This window comes from Oncorhynchus keta, chromosome 8, assembly GCF_023373465.1.
Source record: "Oncorhynchus keta strain PuntledgeMale-10-30-2019 chromosome 8, Oket_V2, whole genome shotgun sequence".
Taxonomy (NCBI): Eukaryota; Metazoa; Chordata; class Actinopteri; order Salmoniformes; family Salmonidae; genus Oncorhynchus; species Oncorhynchus keta.
The window spans coordinates 31565856-31583608 of NC_068428.1; the positions used below are offsets into that span (position 1 = coordinate 31565856).

The following is a 17753-nucleotide window of genomic DNA, read 5'->3' on the forward strand; positions in this document are numbered from 1 at the left end:
CCGCAGCAGAATATGCCCAGGAATCTGAGGTACTCAGTAGCAATCACCAACTGAGACTGTTCTATTGTAATCTAACGTTAGCCAACCTAAATATCAGCCTCATGCCCCAAGCTTCGACACTCTCCTATAGACCTCAGACAAACATGTGTTCAACCCTGGTTCATCTTTGCCACCTGGTTAAATGTCTTGTTGGATTTCACAAAGTCAAATGGCTCTTGGAAATATTTGGTTCACGCCTGATATGGGACTAATCACTCATGGGGGGGTAGTGTGAGGTGGGTGATGTTGTGTGTGTGTGTGTGTGTGTGTGTGAGAGAGAGTGACGCGTGTGCTATGGTAAAGGACCAGATCAGTCAAATGTAATGGGAAGACGTCTGTTCTGCATCAGCTCAGAACTGCCCCACTGGAGTGATGAACCTCAGAACTGCCCCAGTTGAGTGATGAACCTCAGAACTGCCCCACTGGAGTGATGAACCTCAGAACTGCCCCACTGGAGTGATGAACCTCAGAACTGCCCCAGTTGAGTGGTGAACCTCAGAACTGCCCCACTACCCACTGAAGTGATGAACCTCAGAATTACCCCAATGGAATGATGAACCTCAGAACTGCCCCACTGGAGTGATGAACCTCAGAACAGTCCCACTGGAGTGATGAACCTCAGAACTGCCCCACTGGAGTGATGAACCTCAGAACTGCCCCACTGGAGTGATGAACCTCAGAATTGCCCCAATGGAATGATGAACCTCAGAACTGCCCCACTGGAGTGATGAACCTCAGAACTGCCCCACTGGAGTGATGAACCTCAGAACTGCCCCACTGGAGTGATGAACCTCAGAACTGCCCCACTGGAGTGACGAACCTCAGAACTGCCCCAGTTGAGGGATGAAACTCAGAACTGCCCCACTGGAGTGACGAACCTCAGAACTGCCCCAGTTGAGGGATGAACCTCAGAACTGCCCCACTGGAGTGATGAACCTCAGAACTGCCCCAGTTGAGGGATGAAACTCAGAACTGCCCCACTGGAGTGACGAACCTCAGAACTGCCCCAGTTGAGGGATGAAACTCAGAACTGCCCCAGTTGAGGGATGAAACTCAGAACTTCCCCACTGGAGTGACGAACCTCAGAACTGCCCCAGTTGAGGGATGAACCTCAGAACTGCCCCAGTTGACAGTTAGCCTCGAGGTTAGAGCATTGGGCCAGTAACTGAGAATCCTGGAGCAGATAAAGATAATGTCGCTGTGCAAGTAGACCTGACCATGACCTCACTTCCCTGCGGGGGAGTTGGGATATGTAAAAAAGCCTTTCCATTACACACTTGTGTAACAGGACAAACATAGAGGGGCTGGCTGACAACTTCACGAAAACAATGTGAGATTCTGGATGGCCAGATTGCTAGCAAGAATAACAAGAAACACGTTGTTTTTTGTTGCTAAACAACCAACCTGTCTATAAGCAAACCCCCAAATGATTTATTATTAACTTTTGATGTCTCTTCTTTCCACTAGATGTCCATAGAGTTCTATTCTGAAACCATGGCTGGGTTAAGCTGCAGTTGAAACCTTCAGGATACATAACACTGTTATAACAGTTATGACAGCTGATATCCCGCATGACATCAATGCGCTGCAAAGCACACAATGCTTTGCAGACGTTTGATTAAATGCTAAATAAAACAAATACAATTGATTCAAAAGGGACACCTGTTCAGCTTGCTAGTATGCTGTGCTGTGTTCAATTCTGCAATTGACAGAGTAAGTGAGCACATCCACTCTTCAGTGGCTACATTCACCAGAACATTTATTTGGTGCATTTCATACACATTCTGCCCAATGTCAAAAGTACAACTTTAAGTTTCAGAATAAATTACTAAAATAAATAACACACACACGTGACCAACACTCCCTTGAATGGCTTTAGAAGATAGAAGCCATTGCAATACCTCAAAGTCAACCATATTTTTGGATCAGCAGCCATCACTCACCTCATAGCAGTATCCCACTAAAGAGGCGTCATTGTAACAATATTCCATGAAGAGGGAGTACATTATTTATGTCACACACACAGAGAGACAGAGAGACAGATCTATGGTTACAGCATGGTCCATGAACAGAAACTATTCATCACAGGATACCTGAGTAATACACAGAATACAACCCTCAAAATCAACACAGAGATGAGTCATACTACTGACAGTACTATCATATTGCTCCTAGGAAGTGGCATGAGTTCTTTGTTTATGACCTACTGTGTTTGTTATAAAATTGTAGGCGAGGCTTACTGTCAGCATGCAAAGTAGGCTGAACCTCGGCAGCAAGAGACAGAGGACACAGAGGCCAAGATTTGGCCACTGTTAGGTCATGAGCTGTAAGTAGTATGAACGTTCACATTTTGGCAGGCACAAAATACTATAACTGCCTTTATATTTTTTCAAAAACAATTTCTACTTTTCACACACTCTCTGTCCAGTCCCCGTAGTCATATCACTCTCTCACTAGTCCCTGTAGTCATAACACTCTCTCACTAGTCCCTGTAGTCATACCACTCTCTCACTAGTCCCTGTAGTCATACCACTCTCTCACTAGTCCCTGTAGTCATACCACTCTCTCACTAGTCCCTGTAGTCATACCACTCTCTCACTAGTCCCTGTAGTCATACCACTCTCTCACTAGTCCCTGTAGTCATACCACTCTCTCTCACTAGTCCCTGTAGTCATACCACTCTCTCACTAGTCCCTGTAGTCAGACCACTCTCTCTCACTAGTCCCTGTAGTCATACCACTCTCTCACCAGTCCCTGTAGTCAGACCACTCTCTCACTAGTCCCTGTAGTCATACAACTCTCTCACTAGTCCCTGTAGTCATACCACTCTCTCACTAGTCCCTGTAGTCATACCACTCTCTCTCCAGTCCCTATTGTCATACCACTCTCTCACTAGTCCCTGTAGTCATGCCACTCTCTCACTAGTCCCTGTAGTCATACCACTCTCTCTCACTAGTCCCTGTAGTCATACCACTCTCTCACTAGTCCCTGTAGTCATACCACTCTCTCACTAGTCCCTGTAGTCTCACTAGTCCCTGTAGTCATACCACTCTCTCTCTGAAGTAAAAACTAGTCCCTGTAGTCATACCACTCACTCTCTCACTAGTCCCCTAGTCATACCAGTCCCTGAGGTCATACCACTCTCTCACTAGTCCCTGTAGTCATACCCCTCTCTCACTAGTCCCTGTAGTCATACCACTCTCTCACTAGTCCCTGTAGTCATACCACTCTCTTCCAGTCCCTGTAGTCATACCACTCTCTCACTAGTCCCTGTAGTCATACCACTCTCTCACTAGTCCCTGTAGTCATACCACTCTCTCTCACTAGTCCCTGTAGTCATACCACTCTCTCACTAGTCCCTGTAGTCATACCACTCTCTCACTAGTCCCTGTAGTCATACCACTCTCTCTCCAGTCCCTGTAGTCATACCACTCTCTCACTAGTCCCTGTAGTCATACCACTCTCTCACTAATTCCTGTAGTCATACCACTCTCTCACTAGTCCCTGTAGTCATACCACTCTCTCTCCAGTCCCTGTAGTCAGACCACTCTCTCACTAGTCCCTGTAGTCATACCACTCTCTCACTAGTCCCTGTAGTCATACCACTCTCTCACTAGTCCCTGTAGTCATACCACTCTCTTTCCAGTCCCTGTAGTCATACCACTCTCTCACTAGTCCCTGTAGTCATACCACTCTCTCACTAGTCCCTCTACCCCTCTCCACTAGTCCCTCTCTCTCACTAGTCCCTGTAGTCATACCACTCTCTCACTAGTCCCTGTAGTCATACCACTCTCTCACTAGTCCCAGTCATACCACTCTCTCCAGTCCCTAGTCATACCACTCTCTCACTCCCTCTCACTAGTCCCAGACCACTCTCTCACTAATCCCTGTAGTCATACCACTCTCTCACTAGTCCCTGTAGTCATACCACTCTCTCTCCAGTCCCTGTAGTCAGACCACTCTCTCACTAGTCCCTGTAGTCATACCACTCTCTCACTAGTCCCTGTAGTCATACCATCATTACTGCCCCTGCAGTCATTTTAGCCTCAATCAACAATCCCTTTAAAAATTGTGCACTTTGCAGCGCATTGATAAAATGCTCAATTATCGCAAATAAAATTGATTCAAGTAGAGAACTGACTACAAAACAGACACGTACAGTTCAGCTTGCCTAATCTTATCTTTCTCTGCTTTGATGAAAAACATTTAAATTTTTGTCATTTTGCAGACACTCTTATCCAGAGTGACATACATTTTCCATACTGGTCCCCCTTGGGAATCGAACCCACAACCCTGGCGTTGCAAGATCCATGCTCTACCAACTAAGCTACAAGGGAGGAGAGGCAGGAGTTGCGAAGACCAGTGGTGGAAAAACTGCTGTCCTTCAGAGTCACAGCCAAGCTATTTGTCGTCTCTTCCTGGTACTCTCCCTGATATTGATCATTTCTCAGTACTTATTAACCATTATAAACTGGGTAGTTCGAGCCCTGAATGCTGATTGGCTGACAGCCGTGGTATATCAGACTATATTCCACAGGTAAGACAAAACATTTATTTTAACTGCTCTAATTATGTTGGTAACCAGTTTATAATAGCAATAAGGCACCTTGGGGTCTTGTGATTTATGACCAATATACCACGGCTAAGGGCTGTGTCCAGACACTCTGCGTTGTGTCTTGCTTAAGAGCAACCCTTAGCCGTAGTATATTGGCCATATACCACACCTCCTCAGGCCTTATTGCTTAAGTGTCCAACACACCTGGCTTCCCAGATTAAGGGGCAAGAATGAAAGTCAGTAGACACTGAGGCCTGAGGGGTACACTCTTTGAGTCCTTAGCCCAGAAAAGCAAGCCCAGAAAAGCATGTGCATATCATCTAACTGTCTAACCAAGTGTTCACTAACCTTTTCTGGGTCAAGATCACTTCCGGAGTCGCTCAGATTTTTTTTTACATGACTGAAATAAACGTAATCCTATGCAACATTAAGCTATTGAAAACAGTACTGTAGCAATGAGGTTTGTGCAGAAGGCTATAGGTCCAACACATTATCACTGCATATTGGTTTTACTTGAATTGCCCTGCCAAAGCATTTTTGTTTGGACCATTAAAATATATTTCATATTTCAAAATTTGAGGTAGGCTATGTCATCACACCGGTTATAGATCAATTGTTGTATTACTTGTGAGCATACATTTACAGCTGAGTGAGCATACATTAAAATATTTGTTTTATTTTAATTTAGTTTACTGGGCTGATGGTGCCTGCATCTGATGGTCAGTCTCAGTGGAGGTAGAGAGAGAGCAGCAGACTGACGTTCTGCCTTTCAACGTCACTCCGCTCTCCTTTTTCTCTGCTGACACTGACCAAAAAGGGACACCGTCTTCCAGCTGATGGCGAAACTCGAGTCACACTGCATTATTTAAATGTAAAGATGGCGCCGAAGAACATGGCAGACATTTTACATTCTCCCAACTAATTGTGCAATTTTGTAAGTTTTCTTGCTTAACTTATTTTGTAACTTATTGTGTACATAATGTTGCTGCTACCGTCTCTTATGACAAAAAAATAACTTCTGGACATCAGAAAGGCGATAACTCACCGCGGACTGGAAGAAACTTTTTCCTTTAACGAGTCTGACGAGAAGGATATCCTGTTTTCACTGGAACAGGCCCAGATCCACACCTTTTGCGTGAAGAAAAGACGCTGGAAAAGGGGAACCAGATTGGGGATCCTTCTGAGAAGCCGGAGGCGAATGAGTAAACTCCCAATGCCTTCCATTCTCCTTGCTAATGTGCAATCATTAGAAAATAAAATTGATGACCTACTATTAAGATTATCCTACCAACGGGAAAAAAAAAACTGTAACATTTTATGTTACACCGAGACGTGGCTGAACAAAGAAACGGACAATATAGAGCTGGCGGGATTTCCCATGCAGAACTGAGACGCTACCTCTGGTGAGACTAGAGGTGGGTCTGTGTGTCTTTTTTGCCAATAACAGCTGGTGCGCGATGCCTAATATTAAAGAAGTCTCAAGGTATTGCTCGCCTGAGGTAGAGTACCTTATGATAAGCTGTAGACCACACTATCTGCCAAGACAGTTCTCATCTATACTATTCGTAGCCGTCTATTTACCACCACAAAGTGAAGCTGCCACTAAGAAAGCTCTCAACCAACTCTATAAGGCCATAAAAAAGAAGAAAATGCTCACCCAGAAGCAGTGCTCCTAGTGGCCGGGGACTTTAATGCAGGTAAACTTAAATCAGTTTTACCATTTTTTTTACCAGCATCCAGAGGAAAAGAAATCCTAGACCACCTTTACTCCACACACAGAGATGCATACAAAGCTCTCCCCCGCCCTCCACTTGGCGAATCTGACCACAATTCTATCCTCCTGATTCCTGCTTACAAGCAAAAACTAAAGCAGGAAGTACCAGTGACTCACTCAATACGGAAGTGGTCAGATGACGCAGATGCTATACTACAGGACGGTTTTGCTAGCACAGACTGGAATATGTTCCAGGATTCATCCAATGGCATTGAGGAATACACCACCTCAGTCATCGGCTTCATCAATAAGTGCATCGATGACGTCGTGCCCACAGTGACCTTACATACATCCCAACCAGAAGCCATGGATTACAGGCAACATCCACATCGAGCTAAAGGCAAGAGCTGTCACTTTCAAGGAGCGGGAGACTAATCCGGATGCTTATAAGAAATCCCGCTACGCTCTCAGACAAACCATCAAACAAGCAAAGCGTCAATACAGTGTAAAAAAAACTTGTCAGATGTGGCAGGGCTTGAAAACTATTACGGACTACAAAGGGAAACCCAGATGTGAGCTGCCCAGTGACGCGAGCCTACCAGATGAGCTAAATGCCTTTTATGCTAGCTTCGAGGCAAGCAACACTGAAGCATGCACGGGAGCACCAGCTGATCTGGACCACTGTGTGATAACGCTCTCGGTAGCCGATGTGGACAAAACCTTTAAACCGGCTAGACGGATTACCAGGACGTGTACTCAAAGCATGTGCGGACCAACTGTAAAGGGTCTTCACTGACATTTCCAATCTCTCCTGACTGAGTCTGTAATACCTACACATTTCAAGCAGACCACCATAGTCTCTGCACCCAAGGAAGCGAAGGTAACCTGCCTAAATGATTATCGACCCATGGCACTCACTTCGGTAGCCATGAAGTGCTTTGAAAGGCTGGTCATGGCTCAAATCAACAGCATCCGGACATCCTAGACCCACTCCAATTCGCATACCGCTCCAACAGTTCCACAGATAATGCAATCTCAATCGCACTCCACACCGCCCTTCTCATCTGGACAAAAGGAACACCTATGTGAGGATGCTGTAAGACGTGAGTAACTGGTGGTAGGGAAGTCAAACGCAGGAGAGCAGAACGTGGTGAATAGCCGGAGCAGTTTAAAATATAAAACTAACGGCAAATAAAACAACAAACACATGGGTACAAAAACCATAGCGCACCAGTAACACATAGCATGAATAACTTACAAATAAACAATTCCCGACAAGGACATGGGGGAAACAGAGGGAACATATACAACATGTACTGTAATTAGGGAATTGAAACCAGGTGAGTGTGAAAACAACACAAACCAAATGGAACATGAAAAATAGATTGGCGATGGCTAGAAGACCGGTGACATCGACCGCCCGAACAAGGAGAGGAACAGACTTCGGCAGAAGTCGTGACAGATGCTGTTCATCGACTACAGCTCAGCGTTCAACACCATAGTGTCCACGAAGCTCATCACTAAGCTAAGGACTCTGGGACTAAACACCTCCCTCTGCAACTGGATCCTGGACTTCCTTACGGGCCGCCCCCAGGTGGTAAGAGTAGGCAACAAAACGTCTGCCACGCTGATCCTCAACACTGGGGCCCCTCAGGGGTGTGTACTTAGTCCCCTCCTGTATTACCTGTTCATCCATGACTGGGTGGCCAAACATGACTCCAACACCATCATTAAGTTTGCCGACAACACAATAGGCCTGATCACCGACGACAATGAGACAGCATATAGTGAGGAGGTCAGAAAACTGGCTGTGTGGTGCCAGAACAACAACCTCTCCCTCAATGTGAGCAAGACCAGTAGCTGATCGTGGACTACAGGAAAAGGCGGGCCGAACAGGCCCCCATTAACATCAAAGGGACTGTAGTGGAGCGGGTCGAGAGTTTCAAGTTCCTTGGTGTCCACGTCACGTACGAAATATCATGGTCCAAACATACCAAGACAGTCATGAAGAGGGCATGACAAAACCTTTTCCCCCTCAGGAGACTGAAAAGATTTGGCATGGGCCCCCAGATCCTCAAAAGGTTCTACAGCTGCACCATCGAGAGCATCCTGACCGGTAGCATCACCGCCTGGTATGGCAACTGCTCAGCATCTGACCACAAGGCGCTACAGAGTGTAGTGCAAATGGCCCAGTACATCACTGGGGCCAAGCTTCCTGCCATCCAGGACCTATATAATAGGTGGTGTCAGAGGAAAGCCCATACAATTGTCAGAGACTCCAGTCACCCAAGTTATAGACTGTTTTCTCTGCTACCGCACTGCAAGCGGTACCGGAGCGCCAAGTCTAGGACCAAAAGGCTCCCACAACATGATGCTGCCACCCCCGTGCTTCACGGTTGGGATGATGTTCTTCGGCTTGCAAGCATCCCACCTTTTTCCTCCAAACAAAATGATGGTCATTATGTTCATACGGTTCTATTTTTGTTTCATCAGACCAGAGGACATTTCTCCAAAAAGTAAGATCTTTGTCCCCATGTGCAGTTGCAAACTGTAGTCTGGCTTTTTCATGGCAGTTTGGAGCAGTGGCTTCTTCCTTGCTGAGCGGCTTTTCAGGTTATGTCGATATGGGACTCGTTTTTACTGTAGAAATAGATACTTTTGTACTTGTTTCCTCCAGCAACTTGACACGGTCCTTTGCTGTGGTTCTGGTATTGATTTGCACTTTTCGCACCAAAGTACGTTCATCTCTAGGAGACAGAACGCATCTCCTTCCTGAGCGGTATGACGGCCGAGTGGTCCCATGGTGTTTATACTTGCGTACTATTGTTTGTATAGACGAACGTGGTACCTTCAGGCTTTTGGAAATTGCTCCCAAGGATGAACCAGACTTGTGGAGGTCTACACTTGTTTTTCTGAGGTCTTGGCTGATTTCTTTTGATTTTCCCATAATGTCAAGCAAAGAGGCACCGAGTTTAAAGGTAGGCCTTGAAATACATCCACAGGTACACCTCCAATTGACTCAAATTATGTCAATTAGCCTATCAGAAGCTTCTAAAGCCATGACATAATTTTCTGGAATTTTCCAAGCTGTTTAAAGTCAGTCAGTTTAGCGTATGTAAACTTCTGACCCACTGGAATTGTGATACAGTAAGTGAAATAATCTGTCTGTAAACAATTGTTGGAAGAATTACTTGTGTCATGCACGAAATAGATGTCCTAACCTACTTGCCAAAACTATTGTTTGTTAACAAGAAATGTGTGGAGTGGTTGAAAAATTAGTTTTATTAAATCCAAACTAAGTGTATGTAAACTTCCGACATCAACTGTGTGTGCTGAGTAAGAACTTAAACATAAACTAACTCATAAAAACAGCATCTCTTTGCTGTATTTGTAGACAGTCTCTATCTAGTCATGATTTTAAACGTTTTTAAATCTCATAACTTTGCTGTAGCTTCCTTTTATTCCTGCTACGTTACTGCAGACACAGTCATCTGAGCCATCCGATTGGTCAGCGGTAGGCCTATAGTGCACATGATTTGCTCTTGGGGCCCGTGGGGAAGACAGAGTTTTTTTTGTTTTTTTTACCTTTATTTAACCAGGCAAGTCAGTTAAGAACATATTCTTATTTTCAATGACGGCCTAGGAACAGTGGGTTAACTGCCTGTTCAGGGGCAGAACGACAGATTTGTACCTTGTCAGCTTGGGGGTTTGAACTCGCAACCTTCCGGTTACTAGTCCAACGCTCTAACCACTAGGCTACGCTGCTGCCCCATGTGTCCCTTCAGACACATGAAACGGTTCAAAATCTGAACACTTTGGCTTCCCGGCACGCAGGGCAGCTGAATCGGGTGCACCTACAGCCAACTGCACAAGAGGAATACGAAAAAAATAGGAACGCAATGCTTTAGAGTTGGGTTTTCTACAGAAATATTTGGAGATCGGCTAGAGATGCCTTGGGGATCGATCAGTCGATCACGATTGACCGGTTGGTGACCACTGATCTAACCCCTCTACTGTCCCGAGAGAGAGAGAGAGAGAGAGAGAGAGAGAGAGAGAGAGAGAGAGAGAGAGAGAGAGAGAGAGAGAGAGAGAGAGAGAGAGAGAGAAGAGAGAGAGAGAGAGAGAGAGAAGAGTAGAGAGAGAGAGAGGAGAGAGAGAGAGAGAGAGAGAGAGAGAGAGAGAGAGAGAGAGAGAGAGAGAGAGAGAGAGAGAAGAGTAGAGAGAAGAGAGGGAGAGAAGAGAGAGAGAGAGTAGAGAGAGAGAAGAGAGAGAGAGAGAAGAGAGAGAGAGAGAGAGAGAGAGAGAGAGAGAGAGAGAGAGAGAGAGAGAGAGTACAATCAAGAGAGAGAGGTACATTTGTCTAACAAGTCCAGTGTCTGGTGCCGAGCGATTTATGCTTTTTGAGGTCGGTTCGGTTTACGTTAGATTATTACAAAATAATTACAGTTTTCAATTTGGATTATTTTTTAAACATTAAATGCACTATGCATTATGTGGGTTGAATACTGTAACAGAATAAAACAATTAATAAAAGTCCCATGATGGTAGTGACTTCCCATTACTGCTTATCACTTATTAACCATAATTTATTCACATTACTTTAATAAAATATTTCAGTTGTTGTATATATTACATTTGTTTTATTTGATTAATTTATTATTTAATTCCAAGTCATCTGCGCAATGGATTTAGGTCATTGCAGTTAATTACAGCGTTTTATGCTCTAACCTATTGGAGATTTCAACTCCCTACTACTGTACATTGCACAGTTCAGGCGGGATCGGATTTATCTCTAGAGAAACTGTGCGATGTGCGCATTGAGCTAACAGAAAAAAACGAATGAAATGGAATTAAAATAATTGAACTAATTGGTCAATTAGTTGTTTAAAAAACAAAAAATAACCAACATTTCGGTTAATCACTCAGTGTCTACTCAAACTCTAGTTTGGGGGGTTCTATAGCATCAGGCTGTGTTCTGAGGAAGCCGACCAGGAGTTCATAGGTAGCGAACACAACCATGTTGACAGGGAAGGCACGTAGACAGTTGATACCCAAGCTCCTAAAGAACACCCCTGACCCCTCCATCCTGACTGTCTCTGTGATGCAGTGGACAAAGCCCTTGTATCTCTTGATATCCCTGGCTCCGTCCATCTGGAGGCGAGCCTTAATCACGTCCATGGGCGTACCCACTGTCCAGCCGGTCATACCAGCCACCCCGCCAGCCAGCATCACCCCTGTCCACTCTGAGAATCGCAAGAGATAGGGATTTAGGGTTAAATGCTCTATCTATGAACTACAACAATAATTACTTTAACCATTTGTAGAGTAGAACACATTCATAAGAGGCCAACGTTGTATCCTGTTGAGGACAGAAGCCCACGCTTTGGACCAATAGAAAACCAGCTGGAGGGTCAAAAGGTAAGCTATGGACCAAATAGAATCTCACCCACCAGGTCCCTTCTTTCCAGTCGGGGTGAACCACTCACAGAGTGTGCTGTAAGTCAGGAAGTAGGTGGCGTAGGACGGTCCGTCTCTCAGCATGAGAGGCAGAGCTCCCCTGTAGAGCCCCAGTACCCCCTCCTCTCTGACGATGGTCAGGAGACAGTGGACGGGGCCGCGGTACTTGGGTTTGGGCAAGTTGGCCCCTTTTCTGGCTCGCATGGACTCTGTCTGACACTGCAGTCTGACTTTCACTATGTCGCCTGGTGACATCACTGACACCTGAGAGACCAGAATAAGGAAACGGGACAGTCAGTGAATTCACATATAGGTTGGCAGTTACTCACTAATTACTCTGTAACAGGACTACCATATTTTAAAACCAAATAATGTCAATAAATCAAATAAACTGTTATTGGTCGAGTACACATATTTTGCAGATATTATTGCAGGTGCAAAAAAATGCTTATGTTTCTAGCTCCAACAGTGCAGTAATACCTAACAGTACAAAACATTACACACAATTCCCTCAAGAAATTGAGAAATAAATTAAGGAATATCAGAACAAGCAATGTCAGAGTCCAGAAATAAATATGTATATGATGAGCCTTGACTAGAATAAAGAGTATACATTTGAAGTGGATATAACCGTATGTAAACATTATTAAAGTGACCAGTGTTCAATGACTATGTACATAGGGCAGCAGTCTCTAAAGTGCAGGGTAGAGTACCGGGTGGTAGCCGGCTAGTAAAAGTGACTATGTTCAAGACAGGGTAATGGGCGGAGGCCGGCGAGAGGTGACAATTTAACAGTCTTTTGGCCTAGAGATAGAAGCTGTTTTTCAGTCTCTCGGTCCCTGCTTTGATGCACCTGTGCTGTCGCCGCCTTCTAGATGGTAGCAGGGTGAACAATAAGGTCCAAGTCTGGATAACATGACATTGTCCTCCCTTAGAAAGTAAATACATTGGTCATACAATCACAAATCCTGTGAAAGTTCATTCTGGAAAACAACAACAAAAGAATATATATCCTCAGAAATAAAACTCCTCACCGTAGCCACACCCCCGGCCAGGCCGGAGAGGAAGATTTCTGGTTTGGTGTTTGGTGTTCCTGGTCCTCCCCTCAGCTGACTGAGACACTGACGGCAGTTCCTGTACATCCCAAACACCACAGAGGAAGTCATGGAAACCGTGGTAACAGGCAGGGACATCCCCTTGAAGAAGCCATGGACCTGGAGGTACAGGAGAGAGAGGTGGGTCAGTGTGCTTCTCAGTTTAGACATTAAGATAAGGTGACTGATGAACCAACTGATTAGGACTGCTTGATGGCGGAAAGGATTGACACTCACCCCTTCTTTAGATAACGTTGTTATGAAGCAATGCCAAATTCCAGTGAACTGCTTCTGAGTTTGTATCCTCACCTGTCAACGTCAGGAAGAGTTCAGCCTAGGAGGAGTTATGTCATCACCAGAATAAGGCTCATGGCAACATATTTAGGTATGTACAGTATCAGTCAAAAGTTTGGACACACCTACAAATTCAAGGGTTTTTCTTAATTTTTACTATTTTCTACATTTTCGAATAATAGTGAAGACATCAAAACTATTAAATAACACATATGGAATCACGTAGTAACCAAAAAAGTGTTAAACAAATCAAAATATATTTTATATTTGAGATTTGAGATTCTTCAAAGTAGCCACCCTTTGCCTTGATGACAGCTTTGCAGACTCTTGCCATTCTCTCAATCAGGTTCATGAGGTAGTCACCTGGAATGCATTTCAATTAACAATTAACATTTCAATTACAGAAAATAGCCCCAATTTGGTAAAAAGATCAAGTCTATATTATGGCAAGAACAGCTGAAATAAGCAAAGTGAAACAACAGCCCATCATTACCTTAAGACATGAAGGTCAGTCAATAAATAACATTTCAAGAACTTCTCAAGTTTCTTCAAGTGCAGTCGCAAAAACCATCAAGCGCTTTGATGAAACTGGCTCTCATGAGGACCATCACAGGAAAGGAAGACCCAGAGTTACCTCTAATGCAGAGGATATGTTCAATAGAGTTAACTGCCCCTCGGATTGCAGCCCAAATAAATGCTTCACAGACTTCAAGTAACAGACACATCTCAACTTCAACTGTTCAGAGTAGACTGCGTGAATCAGGCCTTCATGGTCCAATTGCTGCAAAGAAACCACACTATTGAAGGACACCATTAATAAGAATAGACTTGTTTGGGCCAAGAAACACGAGCAATGGACATAAGACAGGTGGAAATCTGTCCTTTGGTCTGACTGAAGGAAAAGCAGCCAACAAGTGCTCAGCATATGTGGGAACTCTTTCAAGAATGTTGGAAAATCATTCTTCAGAAAGCTAGTTGAGAGAATACCAAGAGTGTGCAAAGCTGTCATCAAGGCAAAGGGTGGCTACTTTGAAGAATCTAAAATATATTTTGATTTGTTTAACACTTTTTGGTTACTACATGATTCTCTATGTGTAATTTCATAGTTTTGATGTCTTCACTATTATTCTACAATGTAGAAAATAGTACAAATAAAGAAAAATCTTTGAATGAGTAGGTGTGTCCAAACTTTTGACTGGTATGGTTTTTCTCCACTTTAATAAAACACATTAACATCAAAACACTTACCTTTACTGTATCAAGCGGATATCCCACAGCAACACCACATGCCCCTGTGTTTAGACAGAGGGATGGAAATGATAAAGACCACACACATAGCAGACTAGGTGACATTGTTATTACAATGTTATTATAGCTAGCTTGATTGGTGAATGATGACATCTGTGTTAGCTAACCATCTTAATTAAGCAAACTCCAGGTGTTACTGCGGTAACATGACCACATTTCTATCACCAAATGTAAATTAAGGAGTTGCTAAGATTTTTATTTATTTTTTATTTTATTTCACCTTTATTTAACCAGGTAGGCTAGTTGAGAACAAGTTCTCATTTGCAACTGCGACCTGGCCAAGATAAAGCATAGCAGTGTGAACAGACAACACAGAGTTACACATGGAGTAAAACAATTAGCAAGTCAATAACACAGTAGAACAAAAAAATGGGCAGTCTATATACAATGTGTGCAAAAGGCATGAGGAGGTAGGCGAATAATACAATTTTGCAGATTGACACTGGAGTGATAAATGATAGGTAGAGATATTGGTGTGCAAAAGAGCAGAAAAGTAAATAAATAAAAACAGTATAAAAAACAGTATGGGAATGAGGTAGGTGAAAAAGGGTGAGCTATTTACCTATAGACTATGTACAGCTGCAGCGATCGGTTAGCTGCTCGGATAGCTGATGTTTGAAGTTGGAGAGGGAGATAAAAGTCTCCAACTTCAGCGATTTTTGCAATTCGTTCCAGTCACAGGCAGCAGAGTACTGGAACGAAAGGCGGCCAAATGAGGTGTTGGCTTTAGGGATGATCAGTGAGATACACCTGCTGGAGCGCGTGCTACGGATGGGTGTTGCCATCATGACCAGTGAACTGAGATAAGGCGGAGCTTTACCTAGCATGGACTTGTAGATGACCTGGAGCCAGTGGGTCTGGCGACGAATATGTAGTGAGGGCCAGCCGACTAGAGCATACAACGCAGTGGTGGGTGGTATAAGGTGCTTTAGTGACAAAACGGATGGCACTGTGATAGACTGCATCCAGTTTGCTGAGTAGAGTGTTGGAAGCCATTTTGTAGATGACATCGCCGAAGTCGAGGATCGGTAGGATAGTCAGTTTTACTAGGGTAAGCTTGGCAGCGTGAGTGAAGGAGGCTTTGTTGCGGAATAGAAAGCCGACTCTGGATTTGATTTTTGATTGGAGATGTTTGATGTGAGTCTGGAAGGAGAGTTTGCAGTCTAGCCAGACACCTAGGTACTTATAGATGTCCACATATTCAAGGTTGGAACCATCCAGGGTGGTGATGCTAGTCGGGCATGCGGGTGCAGGCAGCGATCGGTTGAAAAGCATGCATTTGGTTTTACTCGCGTTTAAGAGCAGTTGGAGGCCACGGAAGGAGTGCTGTATGGCATTGAAGCTCGTTTGGAGGTTGGATAGCACAGTGTTGACGGGCCGAAAGTATATAGAATGGTGTCGTCTGCGTAGAGGTTCAGGGAAAGCAAGAGCAACATCATTGATATATACAGAGAAAAGAGTCGGCCCGAGAATTGAACCCTGTGGCACCCCCATAGAGACTGCCAGAGGACCGGACAGCATGCCCTCTGATTTGACACACTGAACTCTGTCTGCAAAGTAATTGGTGAACCAGGCAAGGCAGTCATCCGAAAAACCGAGGCTGTTGAGTCTGCCGATAAGAATTTGGTGACTAGATACATGTATGAGAGTACATATCAGTCTGCCATGATGGTCCTTGTTTACAACATCCTAACATTGTGATGGCATATCAATTTTGACTGCCACACAACATTAAATTGATACTTTGTAATACTGTAAAAAACGTATTTGACACAAAGTAACATACAGTAGGTGCATGAGGTGGCCTGGTTAATCAAGGAGGATAGACTGCCAAAGATGTTACTATGTTTAGAAAAGGATTAGGATTTGGGTTTTGAGGCCTTCTGGACATTCCTGAATTGAACTGTATTGAATTCAGTGTTGGACAAAAAAACTGGGTTTGAATGGCAATGTTCCTCTCACGAACTCTACAAGCCAGAATGTTGAATACAATTTGTTGTCTATGCAGTTCGTTCTTTTAGCGGTAGGAATGTAAGACAATATATGCACAGGAAAGTATAATTACAACAACGTTTCAAAGCGCTGGTAGTGTGTTCAGATGTCTATCATCATGCACAGAACAATGTAATCACGCGCACGAGCCTGCAAGTATGCATGCATCTCATTGTATACATGTATTTTCATATTGTGCGCATGCTTCAGGTCATATAAATCTGAAGGCACTACCAGTGCTTTGAAAAGTGTATGTAATTATACTTCTCTGTGTACATATTGTCTTACATCCATACCGCCAAAAGAACCAACAGCATGAACATGGACAAAAGGTAAAGTAGCTTCAAATATAATTTTATTCAACATTCTGGGATATTGAGGTCGTGAAAGGAAACTTTCCTGATTCAAATGCAGATTTCTGCCCGACAGAGATTTCAATGCAATTCTAAATCGGGTTTCCAGGTAACATTCTCCTGTACAATTATATAGACTATTATATATATAGACTCTCTATATACGCAGAGGCCTAGGCTGTTACGGTATAACCTCAAAAGCCCCCAAAAGGAGAGGGGTTACAAACTTCTATAACGAACGAACTTCCAAATATTATTGACGACGCACACATAATTCCTATGAATGATATTTTCCATGAGCTTGTTATTCAGGGCTCGGACAACCGACATTAATATTAGGCGACGTTGTTTTTAAATAACGCTATACAGCCTCGAGATCGCTATAGGTTACGTACCTCCTATGGATCCTGCCGCGAAATCGGCGATATGCATTCTTCAATCATAAGATAACTTGTGTGAAAACGATATCACTGCATGTTTCTCATGCTCCCACTGATTGTCGTTGTGTAAACTGTGTTCCCTGTTATAGAAGGACTATTCGAGCCAGTTATGTGAAGCTTCTGCGTCCTTCATACCAAAATACCACGTGTAAGTTCGGTTGGGGGTTACGAAACAGAGGAGCCGAGTTTAGCCGAATAATGCCGAAGTTGCCATTGATAAGTTCGTGCGCTTCAAAACAGCCATCGTGTCTAAAGCAATGACAGTATATGAAGTGTCAAAGACACACTGAAACAGACATTGAATGGCTTTATCAAAGCTTTTGAAAAAATAATTACAAATGTAATAGGACTATAACAACATATTCAACATAAAAATGAACTATCTTTACAAATGCCCTCTAAGCAAATGTTATTCTAGCACAAAACCAGTAATTGTTTAATGCGAAATATCTCAAGATACTCATTGAAGTAATGCCAGGTTGAGAAACAATTCAGCTTTTTCTCTTA

The 17753-nt window shown here is 43.7% G+C and overlaps 1 protein-coding gene and 1 long non-coding RNA gene across 3 annotated transcripts; both read right to left on the reverse strand.

The window, feature by feature from the left end:
• Positions 1–1780: 1780 nt before the first annotated feature.
• LOC127931414 (uncharacterized) lies at positions 1781–3740 on the reverse strand. Its single transcript, XR_008141017.1, has 2 exons — positions 3322–3740; positions 1781–2687 (listed from the first exon to the last, which is right to left on the reverse strand). It is a non-coding gene; the product is annotated as an uncharacterized LOC127931414 (long non-coding RNA).
• Positions 3741–10873: 7133 nt separating this feature from the next.
• slc25a47a (solute carrier family 25 member 47a) lies at positions 10874–17420 on the reverse strand. Of its 2 annotated transcripts, none has more exons than XM_035775374.2 (6): positions 17202–17420; positions 14402–14445; positions 13097–13168; positions 12800–12979; positions 11759–12029; positions 10874–11551 (listed from the first exon to the last, which is right to left on the reverse strand). In XM_035775374.2, the coding sequence occupies exons 1-6, from the start codon at positions 17236–17238 to the stop codon at positions 11238–11240; spliced, it is 918 nt and encodes a 305-aa protein (XP_035631267.1). In that variant the 5' UTR covers positions 17239–17420; the 3' UTR covers positions 10874–11237. The 2 variants fall into 2 exon arrangements, with proteins under 2 accessions (XP_035631267.1, XP_035631268.1); XM_035775375.2 differs by having other exon boundaries at positions 13097–13193; positions 17202–17419.
• Positions 17421–17753: the final 333 nt, after the last annotated feature.

Coding starts and splice junctions, on each gene's coding strand:
- slc25a47a (XM_035775374.2), bottom strand. CDS start 17,238: ATGCATATCGCCGATTTCGCGGCAGGATCCATAGGAG. Junction 13,169..14,401: donor ATCCGCTTGATACAGTAAAG/GTAAGTGTTTTG, acceptor TGACGTTGACAG/GTGAGGATACAAACTCAGAA. Junction 11,552..11,758: donor GACTGGAAAGAAGGGACCTG/GTGGGTGAGATT, acceptor TGCGATTCTCAG/AGTGGACAGGGGTGATGCTG.